We start from the raw sequence: 13212 nt of genomic DNA, 5'->3' as shown, positions 1-13212 counted from the left end.
CTTCTCTTCCTCCTTAACCGGCTCTTCATCTTCTTCCCAATCGCTTAGGCTTTGTCCTTGACCCTCTTCTTGTCTCTCTTCCTTTATGATCTCATTTAATCCTATGGGCTTCAACTACTTAGTCCACTAGAATTTGTTAAGCACCTACTATGTGCCTGGCACCATGCTAATTAGTGGGAATGCAAATACTAATTGGTGGGAATACAAAGAAAACCAAAAGATAATCCCTGCCCTTGAGGACTTCACAATCTAATGGGGGAGACAATATACAAACAAATATGTACAAACCAGCTACATGTAGGATTCAGAGGAAAAGAGCTCACCTACATATTGAAGAAAGAAAGACAGAGCCAAATAATACTGCAGACAAATTATAACACTCACAATAAAGATGAGATTATGTATTATTAGCCTCCATCTCTAGAGGATCATCTAACTCAATTAAATATATCTTGATCACAGGAGAATACCACTTCAGTTGATGAGGTAGGATTAAACTCAGAAGCAACTCCATTTTACCCTAATATACCAGTTGCAGGCTGGGAATGGAATGTACTCAAAAGGGACCGTGGTAGCCAGCCTAAGCTTTTTAAGAGCTCAACGCTAACTTTAACTGACACTGATAATCAACAATCTAGATAGAAACTCAGGCTAAGAATGTCGGCACTATTAAGCCAGTGATTAGCCTTACATGCATGAAGTAAAAGAATAGAGATGGTTGCTTAGAGACCCAAACAGTTCTGTGATGGCATCATGTGCAACTACATTTTGCTCTATGTTTTATACCATTCATTATTGCTATTGAGATATATGTTTTAACTGTTTATAAAATGTTGATATATATGCTATTATGTAAATATTTAGTATTTACACCATTTGCACCATATATTGCTTATATATTTTGGTAATGTGCTATAGATGTATTTGCATATACAGAATTATAACATATGAATTATAAATTTGATTGCAGTTATAAAATACAATTGCACATATTCATCATTGTGAATAAAAATATTTACTTTTGCCGATAAAATTGTGTATGTGTATATATATTGATTGTTATAAATGAGGTTTGGGTATTTTTTTTTACTAATTTATGGTCTTGAATGAGAAAATTTTATTTCATTTTAACCTAATGTGCACAGTGGATAGAGCACTGGGTTTGGAATCAGGAAGACTCATCTTCATGAATTTAAGTCTAGATTCAGATACTTACTAGCTGTGTGACCCTGGGCAAATCACTTAACCCTGTTTGCCTCAGTTCTTAATCTGTAAAATGAGCTGGAGAAGGAAATGGCAGACCAGTCCAGTATCTCTGCCAAGAAAACTCCATATGGGGTTATGAAGAGTCAGACACAACTGAAAAAAACTGAACAACAACAAATGTAAAATATGTTGATTCTGTAAAACGCTGGACCTGTAGATTAATTTACTGCACATGTTCCTGGGGGGTTAGGGAAAGGATGCAGGATATTGCCCTTTTTTCAATGGACATTTTGCTTTCTGAAAGGCGCAGAAATAGGGCATCTGTGTAAGTAACATTGATAAAGTCCGTTTGAGAAGAAACAGAGCATCTCAGATAAAAGTCATTTAGGAAAGACAAAGAAAGTTTTCAGGATCTTAGAGAAAATAGCCCCTCAGATGTACTGAGAAGACTGTTTGAAGACAGAGCATTGACTTAATTAAAGATAGTTGCAATGAATTGTAAGCTATCAGCTCATTTACATCTGACTGCTTTCAGAATTTTTATAAATAAATATTATATATGTATATATAATATACATATATATAATATGTGTGTATATATATATAAATCAAATAACTATTTGGGGGTATATGGGATGATTATATAAGGTTTGTTGAGGTCACACCTGAAAGAGAGGCAGAATTTTTAAGTTTCACATTATAAGTTAGGTAGGGGTCACTGCTCATGAGAAAGCTCTGACTTGAAGCATTAGTGGCTATGAGAGATGACTAGATGAAGACAGAAGAAGAGAAAAAGCCGAGTGCAGGATGAGCCAAAAGAAGCCAGGGACAGAAGATGCAGAAGGAGATGAGAGAAGCTGTTTACAGACAACAGAAGCTGACAGACAGGCTTTTCAGCTTCTTTGCTGGGAGCGACGTGGATTGGATAAGAGACATAGTTTTGCTGAGAGCTGACTGACTGTAGAAAGCCTGAGCCATCTGAGAGAGCTGAGTGAAATCAGATAGGCTTTGCAACTGTTGGACACTCATTGGAAGAGAGCTGAATCTTGTTGCTATGTGAAGAGCTGTTTGAGCTTATTTCTCTCTAGCACCATTTATACCCTGAAAGAGGGAAGCCCCTCAGAGATACCTATGTTACTTTATATTGCCACTATAGATTAAAAGAGAGAGTAGGGGAAAGACAGGCTTTGCAGTTCTTTTGCTGAGAGTTATGTGTATGTATATATATATATATACATATATATATGTGTGCATGTATGTACACATATATGTACATATAATATATGTATGTGCATGTATAAAAATATATATTTACTAAAAAAAATGCAACACTTTCTCAGTACCCTGCCAGTGATATCTCTGTGTTAAAAGAGCTGGACACCACTTCAGCAGACTGAGAATAGCAGAGAAGCAGTTTTGGAGATCTATGAGGGCCAGAAGGGGAGCAGATGGAAGGGAAATAATTTTGTCCAGCAGATGGCATGTGATGGAGCCTCTTTTCTAAATATCAAAGCTGGCAGTCCAGAGTCAAATATCACCCCAAGCACATGGCTTATCCTACTCAAGGATCTGCCTGGTAGTGTTCTTTGTGTGCCCACTTTTCCTATAGGCAGTGGTGGGAGAATGTGACCTGGATTTGTAGGGGAACTATCAGTCAATCAGTTAGTTGGTAAATGTTATGCTTATTATTGCTTTCGAGTTCTTGTTTTGTAAATGTTTCATGTTTAAGAGGCAATGGTGTTATCAAGGATGATTTTCTGTAAATGGAAGCACAACAATGGGGGTTCAGGAGCAATAGTGGCAAGTAGTAGGAATATACTCCCCTAGGATTACCCCTAGAGAGAGGACCCTGGGAAAGTTTGAGTTGCAGTAGTGTGCTCATGGCTGTGGCTGTACTCTCCTACCCCGCCTGCCCCCCCCCCCCCGCCCCACTCTAGGGCAAAAAACCCAGACCTGCCATCATGAGGGCATGTTGGAGGTGAGTAAGCCTCCAGACAGAAAGAAGAGGGAGTACAGATGCTTTACTAGGTTCCACACCTAGTCCATAAAATTCCCTTCCCCCTAAACTTGCTCCTTCTGCTGTCTTCACTATGTCTGTCTCTGGAACCGTCATTTACCGTTTTCCATGTTTATAGTCTTGGCATTATTCTACCCTCTTCCTTTGAATCAGTTGTCAAGGCTTGTCAATTATACCTCCAATACACTTCTCCCATCCATTCCTTCCTCTCTATTCCCACTGCTACTACCCTTGTACAGACTTTGCCACCAGCCCTTACAGTGCCTGGCACATAGCAAGCACCTAATAATTGTTTATTGACTGTCTGGGGTTATTATCATAGCCTCCTGGCAGGCCTTCCTGCCTCCACTCTTTTGCCTCTCCAATTATCCTTCATACTCCTCTGCCAGGATCATCTTCCTTATGAGTTGATTTAATTGTGTTGCCCTTCTGTTAAAATATATATTTAGTGATTCCATATCTTCTAGTGAGGAACCTCCAAGCTCCCTTCCTTGCATTCAAGGCCCTCCACAGTCAGCCATCTCTCTCCTTTTTCAATATTATCTCCTCTTATTCTCTTCCACAGACTCTATGCTTCAGTTAAGTTGAAGTTTGTCTATGATGCTTCCTACGTCTCAAGTGTTCTCCATCTCTCTCTTTACTTACTAAAGCCTTATCCATCCTTCAAAGCCCACCTCAGATGGCGACTTCTTTAGGAAGCCCTCCTCAGTTGCTCCATTTGTCAATGACTCTTTCCTCCACATAGCACCCCTCTGGAATGCACTTACTGCGTAAAACTGTATATTACAGCTACCATTGTTTCCGCTTTTATCCTTCCTAGCCTGCAAACTACACAAGGACAGAGAACATGTCTTAGCTAAATCTGTCATTTTCCTCAGCCTTAGGATAACATTTTGCATACAAGAAGTGCTAATAAACTTTTATTTCTGTTGTCATTGATAGGTTTTGTGGAAGGAGAAAATGAACTTGAAGATATTGTCCCTGCCTTCAGAATGCTTAAACTCTAGTTGGGGAAATATTTACCTATATTACTATGTATGTGTATAAAACTAAATGATCAGTATAAGATAAATCATTAAGTGCCTGTTTTGTTCAAGGAGATCTGCAAAGTATTCAGAATACAAATTTATTTGAAAAACAATCCCTGCCTTCTAGCAGTTTACATTCAACTGAATACAATGAAATGCTATTATTTGATAGAGGCAACAAATCCATCTATCCATTCACCAAATAATTATTAAGCATCTACTATGCACTGAGCACATTTTACCTCTTCCCTTCAGTGGTGACGGATAAGGTCTCCAGGTGGAATATGTGTTCTTGCATCTCCCGCAGAGAAATTGGGCAGACTTCATCCACGTCAAATGGTGAAAGCTCATGTCGTCCTCCCTCATCCTTGACTTCAGAAGCAAAAACTTTTTCTGCAAAGTTTCGTGTCGCTTCATCCATTGCTTTAAAAGAAGTTTTCATGTATTAGTGTTGTATTCTCCCAGCAAGCTCTGTCATTTATTGAGTGGCTACATGTGGATGTCAGGGTCAGGACTAGAACTAGGAATTCTCACACTGCGAGCAAATTCACTAGAGTGGGGACAGGAATGGGTTGGTGTCTAAGGCATGTATTTGATTAAGATAGAGTGGAACCATAGGTCATGAGACTTGCAAACATCAAGGAACTAGGCGGTCAGGGTGTTTGAAAGGGGAAGAGGTTGGAGTGGAGAAAAAAAATTGAAAGGCAGCCTTTCAGAGGAGGGAGAATAAGCTGGATGTCCCTTGATGATAATAACAAAGATCAGGACAGTAGGGCGTGAACTTTATAGCAGGAGAAGCTCTTGCTGAGTAATGGTGGCAAAGGGAGGGACTGAATGTAGCAACGAGCATGCTCCTCCTAGCCCTCTGGGTCAGTGGGTACGAGAATGGCCAGCCAGCCTCAGAGAGGGTGCCAAGAGATGTGGTGTCTTCTGAAAAAAGCTGTTTCAGTGAGCACCTAAAATAAAAACAACATGAGAGGGAAAGATAAAAGATCATGCAGTCATACATTTAGAACTAGAAGGGACTTTGGAGGTCGTCTAGTTTTACATCATTTTAAAAATGGGGAAACTGAGGCCAAGAGAAATGAAATGACTGTGAGCCAGGATTCAAACTCTTCCTCAAATCCTAAATCCTACATTTTTTTCTGCTGTACTACAGTAGAGGAATGCTCTAGAGGACCCCATGAAAAGGAAAGAAAGAAGAGGATAGTGACAGAGGGGGCAAAGGCTATTTAATCCGGGGGACAGGTACAGAGGCAGGCAGTGCAGCCAGCAGGGAGCCCCTTCCCCCCTGATCCCTGGGCCAGGGGCCACCTGGTAGATGGGAGGTGAGGTGGGTGGACTCTGCTCTGCCCCAATGGGAAGGTGTCTTGGGAGAGAGGCATGACAGCCTTGGAAACTTAGGGGGTGAACTTGGGAGCAGTTGGGAGGAGATGGTGGGGAGGGGAGAAGAGATGCCTCTCCCTCAGGTTGGGAAGCAATACCTTCAAATTGGAGGACTAATAGTACAACCCCACTCCCATCATCCGTGTTGGGCATCTGTGACACATTCCTAAGCACACCCCATGCTAGTTCCAAGTCTGGTCATGGTGCAAGGCAAGGGAATTGTTACAGGGGCTTCATAGCTTTCTGCCTGGGGCCTGAGAACACAGAATGACTCAACTGTTAACGTTCACCAATCCTTTTCAAGCTGAGGTGTTTTCCTGTGTAGCCCAGCTCATAGGCTTTTAAATCAGGAAGGGATTTCAAAACTCATCTAGTTCAATCTTAGCATTTTACAGATAACCTAATGGAGGCCCAGAGAGATGAATGGTCTCACCCAAGTTGCCATAGTCAGTGAGAGACAGAACTAGGGCTTGACCTCTCTGACTTCGGGCCAGTATGTGCATAGTTCTCTGGGGTCCTTAGTCCTAAAGTGGCCACTCCACTGCGAAATGTTTGAAAGTCACTGATCAGAGCGCTTCTTGGCAATTAAATTTGGTCCTTTCTCCCTCTTGTTCCAGACAGGGCACTCCTGGCATTCCCCAGATCTCAGCACACCAGGAATGGGCTGAGTTCAAGGTCACCATCGGAAGCACAGAGCAAAGTTCCCCATATTGGGCACAGACCCTAGAGAAGTGTGGAGTTGGAGCTTTATGCTGATTTTCTTCATATGTGACCCTTGACAAGTGAATTCTCTTACGGAAGCCTTGTCTTCCTCATTCTTAAAAGAGGGAGAGGAACATTAACTTTGCAAAGGATAAAGCCAAGATCCTCAGAATCAGAAGACAGCGTGCATTCTGATGGGTAAAACATCCCGCAAGATGATGATACAGGGTCATCTGTACTAATTGATCTTCAAAGGTCTCTTTGCCTATACTGTTCTGAATCTACAACTGACTTCTTCTGTAGGATTGTACATTTAGAGCTTTAGAGATCAGTCCAACTCTCTTATTTTACAGGTGAGGAAAATGAGGACCAGAGCAGTGATGCCCCTAGTCCAAGGTCACACAGGTAATATGGTGAAGCTGGGATTGGAACACAGGTCCTTCAGTTACAAATCCAAATCCAGATCCCTCCATCTGTCTCTTTTCAGTTTTATTCATCCAGTGGCTAAGGACCTCACTGTCTTAAGGGCTCTATGCCAAGCCCTTCCTCAGGAAACCTTCAATAAATTGCTGCTTCAGATGGAGGTGGCTAGCAATGATGAGGATGACAGACAGTGAGTTAGCTGTTATAATGACAGATTATGGAGAAATTACCCTCAGGATGCCCAAGGAGGCACACCCCCTAGCAATGCCCACACAGCTCTTCAGGAGGTTATAGCAAGAGAGCCTGGGAACATTATGTAAAAGACTACTTATTATTTGCTTTTCTACTTTCTCTTCCGATTTCTTTGTCTGTTAGTTTTAGTTATAACATTCAGTAGGTATAATCAAATCATATTCAAATGAATGAGGGAAACAATGTATTTGAGTAATGGCAGACAACTTCTATAGAAGATACCAGCAGAAGAATGGGTCCGTGACATGATGGTAACCAAACTGAGCTTTGCTCATATTTACCCTCAGTTTTATCCTGCCCTTTTGTCATGGCCAAGTTAACAGAACAGCTCAATGTGTTGGTTGCATTCCTATAGTCTGTTTATTTCATTTCTTTTGTCTTTTTGGTTTGAATCTATGTTTTTATTCTTGTAGGGAAATCCCAGTGCAGAAACTTTCTCACCTGATACAGATCAGGCAACTCCTCTATAACTTATGGTCTTAGAGAGTTGCCTGTGGGCACTAAGAGGCCAAGTGACTTGTCCATGGTCACACAATCAATATGTGTCAGAAGTAGGAGCTAAACCCAGGTCTTCTTGACTCTGGGACTGACCTTCTATCCATTACATCTAATTGCCTTTTTTTTTCTTTCTAAAGCTCAGCATTTTTTGGCATTGAAAAAGTGTCCATGAATCCAAGTGTAACATGCAGAAATCCCCAAACAAGGAGAAGATAGTTTGCAATTTTGTTCAACTCTCAGAGAACACAAAAGATATGCAATGGTCAAAAGGGAGATTTAATGAGAACAGAGAATTTCTAACAGATTTCCCCAGGACAATACAAGTCCTACCTTAGCACTTCAAGCACATGCAACAGGAGGGGGAGGGATAAGCAGGAAGTTAATAGATGTCATGGATGTGGCATGAGGCAAATGAAAAAAAAAAGTCAGTTAGTAATGGTGGTGTAGATGGTATCTCATGCTGGAGTGGTGCCTTTGCAACAGACTTTCCTGACATAGCTGAAATGGACCCTGCACATGTGTCAGATACCAAGCTATACTTTGGGCAGTTGTTGATCCTTCTCACATAGTCAGCTATTCCCTGACAGCTATACTTATAAAAGCATTTCAAGTTCAAAGAGTATTTTACATGCCTATATCCATGGGGTGACACAATAGTCTGTGGAATTATGAGAAACTTCGCTATCCTACGGGCAATCACTAGAAGGTCAAATTGTTAATTTTTTCATGAACTTAATTGATTGTTTTGGTGCAGCATAGACTGGTTCAATATTCAACAATTTTATCTTCCTTCCAAGAATAATTCTAGGAGAGGGAGCACACTGGTTTATAGGGTCCTTGGAGAAGGGGGGAATCATGCTTGATTCAGCATCCAACACCAATGATCTCTATAGATTCAAGATGGTATGGTTTTTTTTTTTCAGCAGTGGCTATTAGAAAATAAGAGAAATTAGCATGTAATATGGCAGAGTCTGAATCTATAATTATAGAGCCAGAAGGAACCTTGGTCACTTAGCCCAACCCCCTCCTTTTACAGATGACCAAAATGGAGGCCCAGAGAGGTCAAATGAAGTGATTTGTCCAACATCATCCAGCTATGTGGCAGAGGCAGGATTCGAACCTAGACCTTTTGACTCTCAGGGCAATGCTTTTCCCACCATCCCATATATCTCATAGCTTGAGAGACCTAAATTACAGGGCTACCACCTATCGGGAAATTCTTAACTTGAGAGTTGTCGCTAGTGGTTCAAAGTCAATTTGGAAGGAGGTCTCCAGTGAAGTACTCTAGGACTCAGTCCTTGGCCCTGTGGAATATTGATTCTTTTTCATCAATAACTTGGGTAAATGGATACACAGCATATACAAGAGATTTGCAAATGACTCCAAACTAGGATGACAGTCTGGTCAGGCTCCAAAATGATCTCCTTGACAGGATGACTGTGATAAGATGAAATTGAATAGGGATAAAGTAGAAAATCATTCACTTAGGTTAAAAAAAATCAACTCCACAAATACAGGATGGAGTTACTTCGATAACAGTTTGTCTAAATAAAGATTTGGGGATTGAATAGACTGCAAACTCAATGAGTCGGCAGTGTGACACATTAGCCAAAAAAAAGCTCATGTGCTCTGAGCCTGTATTAAGGGAGCTAGAGCTTCCCGGGATAAGAAAGGAGGAGATCCTCTCTGTACTTTGTCCTATAAAGACAGCACTTTGAATCCTATGTTCAGTTTGAATGACACAGATTAAAAAGGACATTGATAAGGTGGAGGGTATATAGACTTGGGATGGTGAGGGGCCTTGGATCCATCTCCATATGAGGATTAGTTGCAGGTACTGGGCATGTTTAGCCTGAAGAAGAGAAGATCTGGAGGCACATAGCTGTGTCTTTGAAGGGCTGTTATAATGGAGGAGGGAATAAATTTGTCCTGTTGGCCACTGGAGGGCAGCACCAGCAGGAATGGGTTGAAGTGGACAAGAGGCAAATTAAGCCTTGATATTGGGGAAAACCCCCCAAAGTTAGATCAATCTAGCGGCTAGATGGCCTGCCTCAGGAGGTAGTGCATCCCTTCTCTTCTGAAGCTTTAGAGGAAAGCCTGGATGAGTCTTTATCATGAAAAGTAAGAAAAGAGGGGAAAAGGAACCTTTCTTTCATTATGTGTGTTGTCTCACCTGGGTGAGATTCACTACAATGCAGATCAAATAAAATCAATTTGCAACTGATATTGGGGGAGAGTTAATTAAGATGGGACCCAATTCACCCCTGTTTTATGTTTCTGATTCTGGATGAAGATGGTTTCACTTCACAATATCAAATCCATCCCCCGACAGGTTCACTTACAATTTTGCGTTTTAAGTCACTTGCAAAGTATCAGAAAATTAATGAGATTATTTGCTATAATCTGTGGTGCTTATTTCCCTTAATAAAACTTGTCAGCTACTAATATTTTAGTTACTACCAATGTAACACTGCTGAAAAAAATGGCCATGGTCCTGAATCAAGAGCTCATTTGTTCTGTTGGAACTTCAGCAAATCACAGAAGAGGGAAAAAAACCATGGTACTCACGTTTTTCTTTAGCTGTTAGAAATAAAATAAACAAAACAAATACATGTGATCAAGTTATAGAAGTCACAATTAGGGTGATCAGTCATTTCTTTGGAACAATGGAATTCACTCCGGGTATTTACTTCCTCTGTTGTTGCCAGATTACTACCTCTAGACAAATCTTTCTCCACCAAGTCTTACTCAGATGCCTCAGCGTGGCACAGAAGGTACCCTCAGCTCTCAAACGTTATGCCAGAGGAGTATAAGCTCTGGCAGGTACTGCTGCGCCAGAAAGGTTTCAAGTACATTGTGGTAACAGGCTGTGTCTGCTTTTGGAGCACTGGCCTTCTAAGTGAGGACAGAGCCTCCTTACCCAGTAAGGCAGGCTGGCTACTTTTGATGAATTCTTTGGCCATGGCAACTCATGAAACAAAGAAAAACATGAAATAATTGGAGAATCCCCTCAGAGCATGGTGATTTTGGAGCTGCTGGCTATTCATCTCTTCTTCTCTAATCCATCTCTTTAAACTACGCCTCTCAGACCTCCAATTAAACCAGCCCCAGGAAGAAAACTCCAGGCTAATTTTTCCACCATCCTTCTCAACTTTGTGGTGCCAAAGACATAGATCATAAGTTTAGAGCTGGAAAGGGTGGAAAGGCCCTTGTCCTGTCTCCTTATCTTACAGATCATAAAATTACAACTTTAGAGCTAGAAGGAACCTTAGAGGTCATTTAATTTAATTCCCTCAGTTTACAGATGAGGAAATGGAAGCCCAGAGAAATCAAGTGACTTATTTGAGGTCACATAGCAATTAAGTGGCAGAGACTAGAATCAAAGCCAGGTCTCATGTGGCCAAATCCAACAGTCTTTTCTCTATGGACACAGCTTTCTCTGGCCCTAGGCATCCCACAAACCTATGCAGGACACCTGGTACCTGATCCAACTCTCTCCTGGGATTTGTTCACACTTGGGGCACATGCTGGGGTTTTTCTTTTTCCTCTTTCAAGGACTTGTTTGCTCTCGCAGTCTATGTAATCAGAGCGATTGTTGAGCACCCGACCAGGTTATCAGAGCTATCACGAACAAGAAATGGAAGATTTTAAACCTTACGTCAGTGCAAAGCAGATTCTTTGGAGTGCCTTGGGTCACCTACCTGGAATTTTGAACAATGCCATTGTTGCTGGGGACCCTGAATCCTGGGTAGCACTAGAGAAAGGCACAGCAAATGTGGGGAGGCCAGACTGAACCCTTTAAATATCCTGACATCCATTTTATTATTTTCTCTGGACTCCTGTAACCTGACCCTCCACTGCTAAAAGAAGAGAGATGAGATCTGGGCCTATTTAAAGAGTTAGGCAATTGACAGAGAAACAGGTGAAATGGGAGGGTCTCTCTAACTTTGCTCTGGTGCCTGTGAATGGCTAGAAATTAGGTTTGGCTTTAGAATACAAACCTACATATTTCTTCCCACTGTTTGCTTCAAATTTGCTTCAAATGTTGTTTTCTTGCCTTTTGTATTTTTTTGACTTGCTATAATAATAAATTCTTCCACATTTCTGAAAAATTTGAGGTAACAAAATTCAGGAGTGTGCGTGTGTGTGTGTGTGTGTGCGTGCACGCGCGCGCACATGTGTACCAGTATATTCGCCTGAGTCTTAAAAATACATTTGGCTCTCATTATAGGTGTCTGTCTTGGCAGAAATTCATTTAGTAAAATTTTTAATGTAAGGAAAAAGTTCACTCTAATAAATAGCATTTCCCAAATGAATAGAATCTTCTCTGCTATAAGGCCCAAAAAAGGGCCCTCCGCTAGGCAAAAGTCTTTGTTAGATACTCAGTTCAATTCAATTCACATTTGTTAAGTATCTACCATTAGACACATTGCTGGAAGCTAATAATTGAGTTTTATGTAGCCCTTTAAAGGCTTTAAAGTGCTTTACATGAGCAATCAAATTCAATCCACATGACAGTCCTGTGTTGTAAATGCTAACATATTGATTACCCCCATTTTACAGATGAGGGAACTAAGGATAGGAGAGGAGAATGGATCTACCCAGGGTCACGTTCAAACCTGGGTCCCCTTAACACCAAGTTAAATGCTTTTCCTCCTAAAGGACAGCTCCAGCACTTTGCTAAACTAAGCAGATGACTGTTGCATAGAAACTCTACACTGACGTTAACCACTAGATTAACCAACAGTTAACCACTAAATTTAAAACAAAATACTCAAAGTAGGCACAACTTGCTAATTTATTGGTTGCTATCAGACATTTAATATTTGCTGGACAACAATTCTTAGTGGACACCAGGGTAAGCCATAACTTTATACATTGTACTTTATATACTGTCCTTTCCCATCTGAAACTGAACTCATTATCTTTCCCCCCAAACCCTGCCCCTCCTCCTTCCCCTCTTACAGTAGAGGGCACCACCCTCCTCCTAGTCACAGGCTCACAGCCCAGGAGTCATCATAGACCCTCACTATCTCTCACCCCACTCCCCATATCTAATATTGTGCCAAGGCCTTTTGATTTCACCTTTGCAACATCTCTCAAATATGCCCCTTCTTTCCTCTGACATCGTCATCACCCTGGTACAGAGCCCCATCACTTTGTTGTACCTGGACTGTTGTAAGAGCTGTGTGAACCTGGGCAAATCACCTAACACTGTTTGCCTCGATTTCCTCATCTGTAAAATGAGCTGGAGAAGGAAATGGCAAACTGCTCCAGTATCTTTGCCAAGAAACCCCAAATGGGGTCACAGAGTCAGATACGACTGAACCACAAAAGAATCTGCCTACCTCAAGTCTTTCCCCACTCTATCTTCCATTCAGCCACCACACTGATTTTCCTAAAGCACAGTGATCATGTTATACTTCCCCCTCACCACCACCCCCCAATAAATTCCAGTGGCTGCCTATCACTTCCAGGATCAAATTTCTCTGTTTGGTGTTCAAAACCCCCTCCTACCTTTCCAAACTTCTTACACCTTATCTCCCAACAGATATGCTTTGATCCAGTAACACTGGCCTCCTGGCTATTCCTTGAACAAGACACTTTATCTTGGCTCTGGGCATTGGCTCTCTCTTACACCTGGAATTTCTTCTGAGAATATTAGAACACAGGTTGTGTCCAGGTCTCCAGTGATGTGGG

At 41.4% G+C, this 13212-nt stretch overlaps 1 protein-coding gene across 2 annotated transcripts in view; it reads right to left on the bottom strand.

Moving 5' to 3' along the window:
* AMPD1 (adenosine monophosphate deaminase 1) overlaps positions 1–11235 on the bottom strand; it is a 35847-nt gene extending 24612 nt beyond the window's left edge. Inside the window, exons 1-3 of one of the 2 annotated variants that reach the window (XM_036767550.1) lie at positions 11214–11235; positions 10081–10092; positions 4494–4674 (exon numbers count right to left, since the gene is read on the bottom strand). In XM_036767550.1, the coding sequence (XP_036623445.1) occupies positions 4494–4674; positions 10081–10092; positions 11214–11235 (215 nt within the window). The remainder of the gene's footprint in view (positions 1–4493; positions 4675–10080; positions 10093–11213) is intronic. The other variant, XM_036767551.1, reaches the window with a different exon arrangement.
* Positions 11236–13212: the final 1977 nt, after the last annotated feature.

The sequence above is a fragment of the Trichosurus vulpecula genome, chromosome 7, assembly GCF_011100635.1.
Source record: "Trichosurus vulpecula isolate mTriVul1 chromosome 7, mTriVul1.pri, whole genome shotgun sequence".
In the NCBI taxonomy this organism is placed as follows: domain Eukaryota; kingdom Metazoa; phylum Chordata; class Mammalia; order Diprotodontia; family Phalangeridae; genus Trichosurus; species Trichosurus vulpecula.
Note: the sequence above shows the minus strand (reverse complement) of the source record. Positions and strands in the feature narration are given on the sequence as shown.